Raw genomic sequence first — 14652 nt, forward strand, 5'->3', positions numbered from 1 at the left:
GATTCCATCTATGTTCCTTTTCCTTGAATTTGTCTTTAGATTTGCCTAAATCTGCTGTATAATAGATCCCTTATCCATTGACTGAATAAACGAATGCTATTTCTTTTAGTTTTGACTACCGGGTTCTTTGCTATGACACAGTATGTTCCTGTTATAAAAGCAAAATATTTTAAAATCAATGCTGCCATCCCTTTTAATGCACAGTGAGAGGGAATTATTAAAATGATGAACAATTCATCTTGAAAACGAGCAGGAGAAAGGAGGTATTGTGGGAAACATGGGGTCCTTACATGAATCTCAATTTAGCTGAATACACAAGTGTTGATCCACTAAAGAGGTTGTAACAAGGAGTAATGAACGCAATGATAGAGTGTCCTGTGCAATGCAATCTTGTCAGTGAATATAAGTTATTATTCACCCAAATGTTATTTATATGGTAAATTGGTATTTGGTAATAGCAGTCCATACTTTGAGGGTTACAAAGAAGTATCATTGACAGCAGCAATGGACATTACACTGGTACAACAGATAAACATGAGTCAGGCTGATTCCTTGTGTCTCTTTTTAGTGGAACATATTTTTTTTTTTTCATTCCCGTTTTCTCTTTACAAGTTTGTATTGTGTTAAGTTGTGGTATGTTAAAACTGACTACTTCCATTGTGGTTCATTTCATATAATAAATGCTTAAGTAGACACTGAAAATGACATTATGCTCAAAAGAAAAGAAGAATCTGTTCCTTAGGTGACAGTAAACACTAAAAGATCACTTTTTTTGCAGGGGATTCTGCTTCAACAAAAAATAAACAGCTGGTTGTTAAAGGTTATGGCAGTAATAAAATGTCACAGTCCAACCTGCTGCTGCCAAATATTTTAAGAAATTGTGATGTTAGTTTGTCATTCTGTTTAGATGCCCTAGAAACAATAATACAGCTGCTTCAACTTGGAAAAAAATGTCTAAATTAAATATGTTTCAATAATGCAATAAGACAAAAATAGGTATTTGTTATTCTGCCTACATAAACCCATCATATTATGCTTTACAGGATGAGCAAGGAATGTTTCCTCTCAGCAGCTTTCACGGTTGCATAGCTGCAGCATCGTCTTGCATCCTGAAGGCATCCTGTGCAGGTCTTCATGGATCAAGAGACGTCTTAAAGCAAATGAGCTTTTGTTCTGTGTGATTTCTCATTAGTACTTATAACTACAATATTTTAAAGGAAATACATTTTTGAAAATGTAATATAAAGACAGACGGATGTTTTCAAAGGTGAAACATTTTTTTCCCAATCAACCAAAACAAAGCCAGATGCTCCACATATAACAAGAATTGTAAAACTTTGTCCCCGTCGTTGCTTGTTTAATGTTTTAGACACTTTTTTTTTTTTTAAATGAGCTGCTTTTATTTCTAAATTATCTTTTGGTTTTTTATACATACCTGGATGGCAGATGGCCTGTGCCTCCTCCTGCAGTTGAGTAAATCACACAGCCTGTGCCAAAGGTAGGAAACAACCCCACACATGCTGTTGACAAGCCAAAAGTCTCCCACTGTAACAAAATTCTCCATAGCTTTCACTTTAGTTCTCATCCTTCATATACAGCCTTGCTTGACCTATGTGTAACTATGCAACGTTCTTATGAGCTTAAAAAGAAGTGCCTCAAGCGCAGCAGACGACAGTAGCTGCTCAGGGCAGGGACCGCCCAAACATTAATACTAGATATCCTCCACAGCGTCAATTCTGCCGACCTCCCACATTCCAATCAACACTTTGCAGCCGAAGGACGGGCAGTGTGTCCTCATGACAAAAGAGTGACAGGTGCCAACAAGAGACAGGCTCACTCACTCTGTCAAGCCACTACTTCTTCATTAGACAGTAACCTCTCGTTTTATGTACTTTGTGTCCTGCTTACTGCTTTCATAAAACATGGAAACTACAGTCCAAAAACATAATCAATCTGAAACCCAACGCTGACAAAGAAAAGTGAGAGAATGGCAATAGGGGGTCTAGTCTCCCTGTCAACAGACACTTTGAAATGGAGTAAATAAATAGCCTGCACTATTGGATTACTGCCTCAAATGTCACGATGAAAATCCCAAGGGGGGGGGGGGGGGTTCCACTCTTAAGCAGAGTCAAATTTTATTAACATTTATTCACTGCCCTCCTACATTACAACATCCAGTCACTGATGTATAGACTACAATCGACAATCAAAATTAGGAACACAGGATAGAAAATAATCCTCTGAGGTCATTTAAGATCTACAGCATAATCATTACAAAGACACTTGGGTGTGAAATATATAAAGTATGATGCCAAGATGGCATCATGTGGTCAGTGTTGGCCAATCACAGCTATGCGCAGTATGTGTGGAAAGTCTCATGTGACGCCACCAACAGCTTTGCCAAACACAATAATGGGCTTGCTTTTGGAGGAGAGCTTGCAGGGCTTAAACGGATCTATTTGCTGTCATGAAGAGAAAATTATGGTTTCACTTTGCTTTGCAGTAAACTATTTATAGTATTATCAAGAGCTACATAACACTGCAATGTGATTGAGATCTCAAAGTACCCGTCTGTACTGAATGACAATGGTTAAAACTGACAAAATGGCATACAGTATAAAAGTTACTATCGGGTTTTGGCACATCTATTGTGCGTTGATTAGGCAATAAACATGGAGTCATGTTTAAGTTAATACTTTAGCAATCACTGCAGTGTTTTTTTTTTAAGCTCCAGAATATTTATATCGGCACATCTTCAGCATCATTTCATTAAGACTTTGAACTAGGAAGAAAAGGAAAAGATCTAACATCCTGACAATTTTCTCATAAAATGCTGAAAACAAAAAGAAAGTTGTGAAATCCAAGGGAGGCTTGTTTTTTGATTTTTTTATTTCCTGGCATTGACTTGACTTTCTGTATATAGACTATCTTTTACACTGAATATATGCACAAGGTGCCATTGAGTATTTTGATACATACATTTTAAACATTATTTCCTTAAAGCATGATTAATGACATTCTTTCAGATAATTAATCTAAGTCATAACATGAAGTCAGAGTCCAAACAGCACAAATAAAAATTACACAGGTTCGAATCACTTTGAAACTAACACAGCAAATAAAGTAGTAACTTAAAACGATGCATCATACGTTTTTGAAGAACTGCACTTTGTGTATCATTTTTTTTTATTTCACCTTTATTTAACCAGATAAAAAAGACCCATTGAGGTCAAGACCTCTTTTCCAAGGGTGACCTGGCCAAGGAAGGCAGCAGCACACGTCCACACACAATTAACAGCAATCCCGTAATAAACATTAAAATGAGAGTGCAAACTGTTTAGCAAATAAAGTGCAATAGTGGTGACTTCAATATTATGTAAAAAACAACAACTTCAGAAATAATTTAAAATTTAAGAACACGGGCACATGTAGTTTAAAAACACAGGCACTGCCGAAAGGATTCTCGTTGTCGGTTTTTAAGAAGTGAGCGAAAGGCTTCAAATGAAACAAGTTCAGGCATTTTCAGTTCGAGTTGGAGGGTATTGCATCATCTGTTTTACAGAGATACATATACTGTAATATATGTATTCAGTTCCAATATTCACCCTTCATTGTTTTTTTGAATTGCAGAAGAATAGTGTCTGACTGCTATATGCAGTCAGACACAAATGCTATATTAAAATGATCACCTAATCTTTACCACACTTGGCAACCAGAGCTAATGATAAGGTTTATCTAAAAAAGGAAGAAGAAATTACAAAAAGAAAGAAACAAACAAACAAACAAACAAACAAACAAATGTTTTAGCTTAATCTTTATGTAAAGGTGTTTATATTTGTAATATTTTTTTCATGTAATTTGTGTGGAACAAAGGTATTGCTTAGAAATGCCTGTAAAGTAAAGTACCCCATATTAACAACGGGATATTTTGCAATGTGTATTTTAACTTTTAACTACTTTTTGCTTGCAATATCTGAAGGTAGGCCTACAGAAGAAAACATGAAAATCAAATAATGCCAGGGCAAGTTGGTTTCTGGAGTATAAATTGAGTTTGATGTGGCCATGATTACACTGCAGTCATAGGTTCCTCGTAATTAGTGATGCTTATACTGTTGAAATAATTTTAATGCGCTTTATAACATTAGAATAGATTATATTCCAGATAAGCATAATAAAAACTGTGTTGACGGACACTCTGGTCAGCACGTAAATGCACTCCCGCATACAGGAAATAAAGCGAACGATGTGGAGGAACTTTTTAATTACTTTCATAATTTAATTACTTATTTATATAAGTTCCTTATATTTCATTATGTCTGTTTATTATTTATTGTATTCAGTCTGTTGCACTTTAGGTTAAAGCATTTTAAAAATATGTCACATTAGGGTCAGTTTTATGTTCCCTTGTTACTCCTTCTGGATTTCTAATGCTGTATTGCTCTATTGCTGTGTTGTTTATTACTACTGTTGTAATTGGACATGTACATTACTACCTGCCTTGGGAACACCTGAATGTGTTTTCACTAATTGTAACGTCTGACCTTTCAATAAAGTTTCTAAAAAAAAAAAAGGAACTTTTTAAATGATTATCAAATATTTCTAATTTCCACATACTCACTTGTAAAAAGAACGGGTAGTCAAATTTGGATATAATATTTAAGATTAAAAAAAAACTTTTTTAAAAAGCTGATAACGAAAGCGTGTTTGGTCACGTGATGTAACCTGACAGTACGCGGGAATAAACATGGCGAGCGAGATGTCGTCTCCTGCGTCTGATTCGGTCCAGTGTCCTGTTTGTTCCAAAAACTTCACGCCTGCAGCAATTAACGTACATCTAGACGTGTGTCTGCTGAAAAGTGTCTCGGACAACAGTCCGTCAGAAGTCGCTGAGAACGGACCTCCTGAGAAGAAAAGCCGCATTAACGTGGAAACTGTCAGCGAATCCTCCTCGTCCACCACCGGCACTCCAGCATCATCATCAGCCATGTTTTCTATGTTTCAGCCCAACAAGGGGAAACAGCCTTTTCAAAGCGGACGAAGTGGTATGTTTTCCAATAAACGGAGCCCCGTCAGCAGCACGGGGGTGAAACGTGGATTGAGAGAGGCGGACTCAGACTCGGCAGACATGGAGACTGCTCAGAGCCAGCAGGCTGCGTCTCTGTCACACACACCCAGCTCTAATGGACCGTTATCATCACGACCCGCGTTTACGTTTGAGAAGCCTCTGGCGGAGATGCTGAGACCGAACACCCTGGAGGAGTACTCCGGGCAGAGTAAGGTGGTGGGCCAGCAGACTCTCATCCGGTCCCTGCTGGACTCTCAGGAGATCCCATCCCTGATCCTCTGGGGGCCGCCTGGATGCGGGAAGGTGTGCACAAACTCATGATGATGATGATGATGATGCAGCTTTTTATTTTATTGTATATTTATTTACTATTATTGTTTTTATTTGATTTATTTTATTTTTGTACATGTAAAAAAACAACACTTCAAGAGAAGTTTAAGAAAACAAAACAACAAAAAACCAAGAATTTCATCCTTTAACACTTGATATCTATATTTACATGTGCAAAAAAGGAGTAGGAAGAAGTGTAAACCTATTTAATCCTACCCTCATTCACTAATCATTTAACCCGTATTTATAAATACTCACACACTGTGCTCACACTGCTAAATAACAGTATTATTATTATTATTATTATTATTATTATTATTATTATTATTATTATTATTATTATTATTATATACTGCAATTATACTCACACACATACCTATACATACATACAGATAGTTGAATATTTCTATATAATTGTACACATGTCCATATAGATATACTTATTTACACTATACTGTCTCTGTTGTGCTCTATAGCTATGTTAATATATCTACTTATTTTTTATTATTATTATTAATTATTATTATTATTAATTATTAACCACACACACACCTACAATGTATGTGTATATATATATATATATCTCAGAATCATATATGTATATACATATATATACACATGCATACATGTAATAATATTTCAGATTATTTTAATGTTTTTTATTTGAATATTTTTCATCAAATTAAAAGCTGCTGTGGACAATAGAAAATGATTGGTGGGTTGATAAATATCCCTTTTTCAGACAAAAAAAAAGAGCGGAGATTAATTTGGGTGTTTTGGTTTAGAGCAGGGGTCTTCAACCCTGGTCCTCAGGACCCCCTGACCCCCCTGTCCTGCATGTATTAGATGTTTCCCTGCTTCATTGCACCATGATAAAAATGACTGTGTCATTAACAGACTTGTCCAGACCTGGATGACAAGCTGAACACAACCGTTAATTAGAATCAGGTGTGATGATGCAGGGATCAGCTAAAACATGCAGGACAGCGGTCCAGAGGACCAGGATTGAAGACCCCTGGTTTAGATTAACAGTGAAAAGATTAAGAACGTGCTTAGAAATGGGGGTATTGCTTTAAATGATCTGGCTACGTGTCATACACATTTTTAGTTATTGATTTCTTTCTTTCAGACCACTTTAGCGCACATAATTGCCAGCACCAGTAAGAAGAAGGGGACAGCTCGGTTCGTCAAGCTGTCTGCCACCAGTACATCCACCAATGAAGTCCGAGAAGTGATTAAGCAGGCGCAGAATGAGCTCAGGCTGTGCAAAAGGAGGACCATCCTGTTCATTGATGAAATTCACCGCTTCAACAAATCCCAGCAGGTGGAGTATTTACCCCAGAGAAAATGTATTCTGAGCCAAGTTTACAGTGTTAACTTTAGAAGAAAAATAAAAGGCACAAATCAATATGACTTGGGCAACACAACACAGGTGGTCAAGCTTTACTTCGCACCCTTCCCCTATTTTTGTGTCAATTATATGCAGCAACATTATGGTCTGTTGAATATTTGTTAACATAAACACATTTTTCAGATCCAGATTTTATGTGGCATTCATAACTATAGAGAGAGTTTTTAATAAGGACAGGATTTATGTGAAAATCTACTTACAGATTTATGAAGATTTCATGAATGAGGCCCGTTATGTTCTGTTAAACTCTTCTTGTCAATTCACTATTTAACCTGTAGAAAAAAAAATTAAAGCATTTATAACTTGGAGCCTGACCTCTTGTATTCCTCTCAGAACCTGGGAATAAGAAAGACACTATATAAGCGTAGACCATTTAGCATTTAATTGCTTTCAGTGCTAGAAAACTGGCTGTTTTAAACTATTTTAGGATTCTGTGGTGTCTTGAATGATTTAATGGTAAATCCCTGTATCAGATAACATCTGATCATTACATATCCCTGTTTTTTGACATTACAGGGATTGGAAATGTTAAACAAAGTGCCTTTTTTTGTGACGTGCCATCTAAACGAGTTAATTGGTGTTGTCTCTTTTGCTCCACTGTTTGCTGCCGTTCTTCTTTGAACTCTATGCGTGTTCGTCTGTAGGACACCTTCCTTCCTCATGTGGAGTGTGGGACGATAACTCTGATTGGAGCTACCACTGAAAATCCATCCTTTCAAGTGAACGCAGCCCTGCTTAGCAGGTGCAGGGTGCTGGTTCTGGAGAAGCTGTCTGTGGAGGCCATGGGCTCCATCTTGAACAGGGCCGTGGCCACGCTTGGAATCGGTGTCCGGGGACAAAGTTCAGAAAATCCCACGGATCAAGACCAGACTGATGGATCTGAGTAAGTGCTATCTTCACCCCTTATACACTCTGCTATCTTGTTCTGTTCCTGATTTTAGTAGGTTCATTCAGGCAGCATATGGGAAGATTTTGAAGTTTCTTGATGTCTGGCTTTGTCGTGAGAAAAAACGTTTTGCATATGTGAGTAGTAGACAGCTGTTACCTTATGTGTTATTTAGGATGAACTTAAATTGGAGCCTTTAACACTTATTGATGTAAAAGAATGAATTAGCTCATTTTGGGTTAAACCAGATTGAAAGTGACTGCCTTTCTTTCTGGGCACATCACCATAGCAACCTACGCCGACACAAGCAAAGGGGGATGTCTGATTTTGAGAGTTGGACAGAAATGTTAGAAAAACTTACTTTCTCTTCTGACTTGTCAGTTCTCTGAAAAATGAAATTCTCTTTTTTAAACTTAATTGCTGCTGCAGCACTTTCATTTGAATTATTATTATTATTATTATAATTATATCATAAACCCTGGACTTTTATACTATATATTGTCATATTTACATTTGCGATGACATGTATGTTATTGCTTTTTAGGCCAAGTATATTCATTGAACAAAAAGCCCTCGACACCATAGCCTACCTGTGCGACGGTGATGCAAGAACGGGCCTCAATGGTCTCCAGCTGGCCGTCCAGGCTCAGATTGGCTCAACACAGTCAAAGCTGTCAGCACAACACTCTTCTCCTCAAGAGATACTGGTGACAGAGGCGCACGTCAAGGAGGGTCTGCAGAGGTCCCATATTCTCTATGATAAAGCTGGTAAGATCATATGAACTTCTTCTGTTGTCTTAGGAACCAACAGTAGGGGTGGGATGCAGTTTAGTACCGTTCCCTCATGATGTTGTAGCGTTCTCCTCTAGCAGGAAGTGGCAGTTAACAGATGACACTTGGATAAAAATGTGCAACTTTTATTATGTTTTATTGTCAGTTTTTCAAAATGGGAGACCTAACTAGCTCAATACTGTGATGTGCTCTTGTAAAACTCATTGAAAGAAATTGTTTCTGGTGACTTTGTAGCTTTGACAGCTCATTTAATGAGATTGTATGTTTTGTTTGCTTGCTGAGTCACAACTTCAGCACAATTGTTCATTAAAAGTCAGAGTTTTTAAAAGTCAACACAGCATAGTTACGGTATGTACCTTCAACACCCTTTTACCCAGCATCCCCCCACATAAGACTCGAGGCCGCTCCACTGACCTGTTACAGAACACTCAGCTGTCCCAAAAGATAAGATTTAGGGATTAATTTACAGATTTACTGTTCCCTGCTTCAGTGGGGGATGAAGTGTAACCCAGCTCCGCATAAGTCCTTCATAGGGGCAGCGTATGTCAACTTGTTAGGACTTTTGTTGTCATTTTTCTTTCTAACCAACATAGTGAGATAATAAGCATATAGAACGGTCTTCTTTACTACATGTGATAATGGGAATGTGTGTTACTTGAAGGTGAAGAACATTACAACTGTATCTCAGCGTTGCACAAGTCCATGAGAGGCTCCCACGAGAATGCGTCTCTCTACTGGCTGGGCCGGATGCTGGAGGGCGGCGAGGACCCCCTCTATGTGGCTCGCAGACTGGTCCGCTTTGCCAGTGAGGATGTGGGTACGTGAATTTATGCCTCTTGTCATCCCAGCTTTTATTTTTTTATCGTTTATAATCATTTCTTTTAAACCCCCTATTACAGAGCTGGCATCTCTCACTACTCGCTGCTTTGAAGATCACATTTCAGTGTCTTTATTTGTAGCCTCTCGTGACTGTATCCATGGCTACATCAGTGGTGTTCATTCAGTTGGCTTCATTTCATTTGAGCAATAGGGCAGATTATATTCACACAGAACTTTTTTTTTTTTTTTTTAAGAGGTTCATAAAACATTGTTATAGTTAAATACTCTTTTTTTTTTTTCTCTCTTTCTTTCTCTTTTCCTATCTTCTGAGCCAAAGCTCATTTATACTTGTATGTATATTGTCTTACTATGTTCACACCACTCATTTTATTTGATGAAAAAGCTGTTTTTACAGTGTTTTTCAAATTGTTAAACTTAACCCCCCGGACCCGGTATCGGGTCCAGCAGCTGGATGCAAAAGTTCATGTGTGGAAAAAGTTACTCAACTGCTGTCAGGGTATTTTCTTTCAACTCAAACCACAAGCCCTAAAGCCAATATGTGAAAACTCCAAGTACGTTTTGTCAACAAAGTATTTGATTTATAACAACTTAAAAATACATATGCAACAAAGATGGCGCCCCCAACACCTGCAACAAAACGCAACAGAACGCAAGATCTATTTTCTCCATCCCAACGTAGTAGGTATCATATGAAACTAGAAAAGCTACACTTTCAGATGATACCGAACATAATCTTTTCTGGGTCGACCACTGCATGCCAATCTCAAAACAAACCAAAAGCCAAAATTCACATTTCACAGCCAGCACATCAGATTGCGTGTTCATCACACACTACGTCAGCAAATCCCAAAGCTATTCTGACCAAAAGCCGTATATTTTATTTCTTTACCGTTTAATTGTCATTTTCAGTCTATCCACACTGTTCTTTGACCAAAATTCACCATTTAATCCTTCATAGTAGTGAAACTGCTTCATCCGCCGTCATTTCATATCCTGCCGGTCGCGGCCATTTTGTTGACTTCTCGTGGCTTTTGGGAATTTACGTAAACTTTGTCGACATTCTACATGTCGCAATCTTTCAAACAATATATTACACTTGAACGAGACGTCATCCATCAGGCCTCTACCGTTGAGCATAAACTCTGGAGCGCGGCGGCCATCTTGAATCAGTGACACACAGTTGCACAGCGCAGAGAGCGAAACACACCGCGAGACTCACACAGAGTGCAGGGATGTTTGGATTGAGATATTACATTTACGAAATCATGTATCATCAAATCATCAAAGTATTTTATAGCCATATTCCCTTCAAAAAGGGTAAAAAAACACATTTGGCACAGTATAGGTATCCATGTGCCCAAATAGAGTCCGCCTGTTACTATCCACACTAAAACCTTTATACAATCTATGTGCTTTAAGCTATTTTCATGTAACTTGGTACAGTTGTAGTCAAGGAGTTGCTGAATCCAGACAGTGGTGTCATTATAATTATATGCATTGCTATCATGGTGTTTTCCACTGTGCACACTAAAATAAAATTAGACGAGCATAAAAATGTCTTTTTTTTTCTTTTGTTTATCACAATTTGCTCAGGCATGTGAACATTCACAATTTTTCTGACACTGGGAATGTATGCTGTGAGGTCTTAGCTATCCATTGAGACAAAGATTATGCATATTGTCCTTATAATTGTGGAGATATTGTTGATTTAATTCGGATAGGCCTGTTCAGGTGAAATTCACGTTCAAAATCTCTAGGGGTGAACAGGTTAAAGTAGTTGTTGCTATACTGTTTTGTGCAATATATTTGCCCTACGCAGGACATCAGTAGTGTGTCATGGAAAAAAGCCACACATGATTTTAATGCTTCAGTGTGACTGATATGCTGTGCATTTTGCCTCTTCCAGGTATGGCAGATCCCAGCGCCCTCCCTCAGGCTGTGTCTGCTTTCCAAGCCTGTCACTTCATAGGAATGCCTGAATGTGAGGTATGCTCAACGATCCACTCTGCATCACTTTGAAATTGTTGGTCATTTTAAAAAAATGTGTTTTCCGTCATCTGTGTCAGGTGATTCTGGCTCAGTGTGTGATCTACCTAGCTCGAGCGCCCAAGTCTGTGGAGATCTACAAGGCGTATGCCAATGTGAAGGCCTGTCTGAGAAACCACCAAGGCCCCCTGCCTTCTGTCCCCCTGCACCTCCGCAACGCCCCCACCAGGCTGATGAAACAGCTCGGCTACGCCAAGGGTTATGAATACAACCCGGCATTCAATGGTTCCGTAGAGCAGGAATACTTACCTGAGGAACTGCAGGGAATCAACTTTTTTAATTGGACCCCTTCAGACCCTTGAGTATTTCCTGTAGTGATTTACTTTTGCAAACTCTGAAGCCGAAAAGCAAAGCTGCTGAAGAAAAACTGCCTTTTGTTATAGATACGCTTAATTTTAGCTGTTGATCTGAAGTCATCCAGGCCTGATTTAGCTACAGTTTCTAGTTTCTACTACATATATTTAGTCTAAAGTCTTAATTCCTTGTATTACAGTAACAGCACTGAAATTGTTGACAAGATATCCCTCTGTCCTGTTCTTTGTAAGTTTTGCTACATTGTTAATAATTGAAATATTCTTTGTTTTATAAGAATAATGCTATATATTTCTAATAATCTGTGTATTTCAATGAAAACAACACAAATATATAATAAAAATGCAATTAAGTTTTATTGCAAATTCATTTCATCAGATATGAAGGTTTCTTCAGTTTCTGGCCATTGTCTGGAAGGAAATGTGACAGGTTAAAGATGGTACACTTCACAGAGAACTTGCTTTATCTGAAGTGATGGATTTTTTTGGGTCAGAGTTGGGGCCGAGGGGGGGGCTACTCTCACCTCACTGATCCAGGGGATGAATGAAGCCACACGGGTGAAGACTGAAGGTTTCTTGGGAGTATTACATCCACCTCCATGCACAAAACTGGTGACTCCTTCCACGTACCATTTACCGTCTCGGCCCTTACAGTTCAGAGGGCCTCCAGAGTCACCCTGCAGGTTTTAAGCAGAGATACAAGAACATTATCACTTAATGAATAACAATATTTTTTTTTCCATATACACAATTGAGTTCAGTTTGTGTCCTCACATGGCATGCTGACTTGTCACCTCCTCCGGCACAGACCATGGTTGTCTTGGCTGAGCTCCCCCACCAGTCACTCTGACTGCAGATGCTGTGACCCACCACAGGAAGCAGCGCTTGCTGCAGTGTAATAGCCCGGGGACCACCGGCTAAGAAGAATATGAATTGTTCATAGTAATAACTGAATAACATTTGATCCATCCTGAGAGCATCAGAATGAGTATCTGTTTCAGATTACGTGCAGAGTGATCTTACAGTAGAGACGGCCCCAGCCTGTGATGTAACAGGGCTGGTTGTGAGCGAGCGAGGCACCGTGCTCCGGCAGACAAGCCGGCTGCACCTTGTCGTTGAGAACTGCCGCCTTCTCGAGTTTAAGCAGGGCAATGTCGTTCCTACGTGACACCAGTAATCAAATCTCTCAATAGATGTGAGCACTTTGATTTTCTTTTAACAGTCCCCCCCCCCCCCCCAATATTAAATGTTACTTTGTATTCCTTAATAGACCCACTGGGTCAGCTTACCCACAAGACACACAGTTGTCGTTCCATTTGGGGTGAATGAACATTTTTTCCACCATGATGGACTGCTCAGGTCCCTCTTCCTTGTTCATGTCATGCTCAGCAAGAACCACCCTGTATGTGTGGAAGCTGGATATGGAAAATAAAAACCTTGTTCATTCACTTCAAAGCAAGATAAAATATTCATTACATTGAGAAGGTTCAGTCTGGGAATCTTAGATAGTTATCATATTGATTGATATATTTCATATTTCATTTGAGCTGCAGATGCTACTAAAACCCTTTCCTCACGTGATGCAGTGTGCAGCAGTCAAGACCCAGTTAGGAGCAACAAGTGTTCCACCACAAGAGGGGTAGAAAGACTCCAAAGAAACCTAAAGTTGAGGAGAAATTCAAATGAATAATGAAAAAGTATTCAAAGAGTGACATTGAAATAGATTTTTTCAGTTGCTTACTAGCAGTTTACCACATTGCAGTAGTCTAAAAGTCAGTTTCAATAACTTAAATAACTTATCCTGTACCCATACAGAAATAGCATATCTGGTGGAGTTTGGAGCAGTAAACCCAGTGTACTTTGTCACAATATCTTATATGTTAACATAAATGTGTTGCATTATATAAGACATGTTTTTGCATTGACTCGCCTGCCATGGCCAGCTGTATGGACGGGCTTCTTCTCCATTCACCACACGACCAGTGTTGGGCTGGTAACTGGGCACACCACACCCAGATACTGAAAGAAAGTAAAGGACAAACCAAGACTTACAAAGGACTTTTAAAAGCGTCCCTCAAGTATAAAGAAATATCTTCAAAATAAAGGCCATCAGCTTGCTTCACTTTGATTTTTGTTGGGTACACTTTCATCAAAAAGAAGCTTTTAAAGCAGCTTACCAGTTGTGACGAGCAGCAGTAAGAGAAGTGCCTGTTCCATCTCTTGTTTGTCCAAAAGAACTGACTTATCCAGATGAGCTATTTATGGGAATTGACCAGCCACCCTGGGAGTTTTCTTTCTTTTTTCCAGGTGGCAATGCCACTGTACATTCAATCTGTTTAGATTAGGTGAAGCTAAGCCCTATAACATTTACCAGGTGTACCTTGTAAAGTACGTTCTGTTCTTTAGTCTGTGTTTGTTGAAATAGCTTTAAACAATAAAGTTAGAATTAAAGACTTTTAAGACATTTAAAATCAATATGTAAGCTTAATAAATGTGAAAAATGCCACATTTTTAAATTATGCAACATGTATGGGGTTTTTGTCAGTTTAAGACAATATAGGGGCATTTATTCAATATAGATTTCATTTTAAAGACAGATTTTATTTTTATTTTATATTTTCAAGTCTTTATTCTTATTTTTTCTGCTGTCTAATTGCCCCAGGGTTCCAAAGAGTTGGGTTTTTCTCATTCACGGCTCAATAAATATTTTATCAAACAGCCAAGAAAGAAATTAACTTGTAGCTAAATAATGCAATTCATATTCAAAATGTATGTGTTGGTTATGGGTGTCGTATTCAAATATATAAACATATATGAACTGTCTCCAATGGAAGTTGTCTATTGATGAAATGTAAAGACTTCTTTTAAAAGACTGCATGTTTTCCAAGTTGAGAACCCTTTGAGTTAAAGCCTTAGCTGACATTAAAAGGCTACTTAAATATTTCAGATGAATGAAACATAGGGGCAGGCC

The 14652-nt window shown here is 38.3% G+C and overlaps 2 protein-coding genes across 3 annotated transcripts; one reads left to right on the forward strand and one right to left on the reverse strand.

The window, feature by feature from the left end:
• Window positions 1–4743: 4743 nt before the first annotated feature.
• On the forward strand, window positions 4744–12004 carry wrnip1 (WRN helicase interacting protein 1). Of its 2 annotated transcripts, none has more exons than XM_061732383.1 (7): window positions 4744–5368; window positions 6525–6719; window positions 7451–7689; window positions 8237–8460; window positions 9146–9301; window positions 11231–11310; window positions 11391–12004. In XM_061732383.1, exons 1-7 carry the CDS (start codon window positions 4745–4747, stop codon window positions 11670–11672), a joined length of 1800 nt encoding a protein of 599 aa, XP_061588367.1. In that variant the 5' UTR covers window position 4744; the 3' UTR covers window positions 11673–12004. The 2 variants fall into 2 exon arrangements, with proteins under 2 accessions (XP_061588367.1, XP_061588368.1); XM_061732384.1 differs by having other exon boundaries at window positions 11231–11305.
• A 10-nt stretch (window positions 12005–12014) lies between these two features.
• LOC133452773 (chymotrypsin-like elastase family member 3B) lies at window positions 12015–13903 on the reverse strand. The gene is made up of 8 exons (XM_061732386.1): window positions 13859–13903; window positions 13612–13700; window positions 13259–13341; window positions 12971–13096; window positions 12705–12841; window positions 12456–12598; window positions 12206–12358; window positions 12015–12092 (listed from the first exon to the last, which is right to left on the reverse strand). The coding sequence occupies exons 1-8, from the start codon at window positions 13896–13898 to the stop codon at window positions 12075–12077; spliced, it is 789 nt and encodes a 262-aa protein (XP_061588370.1). The 5' UTR covers window positions 13899–13903; the 3' UTR covers window positions 12015–12074.
• Window positions 13904–14652: the final 749 nt, after the last annotated feature.

The sequence above is a fragment of the Cololabis saira genome, chromosome 10 (assembly GCF_033807715.1).
Source record: "Cololabis saira isolate AMF1-May2022 chromosome 10, fColSai1.1, whole genome shotgun sequence".
In the NCBI taxonomy this organism is placed as follows: domain Eukaryota; kingdom Metazoa; phylum Chordata; class Actinopteri; order Beloniformes; family Belonidae; genus Cololabis; species Cololabis saira.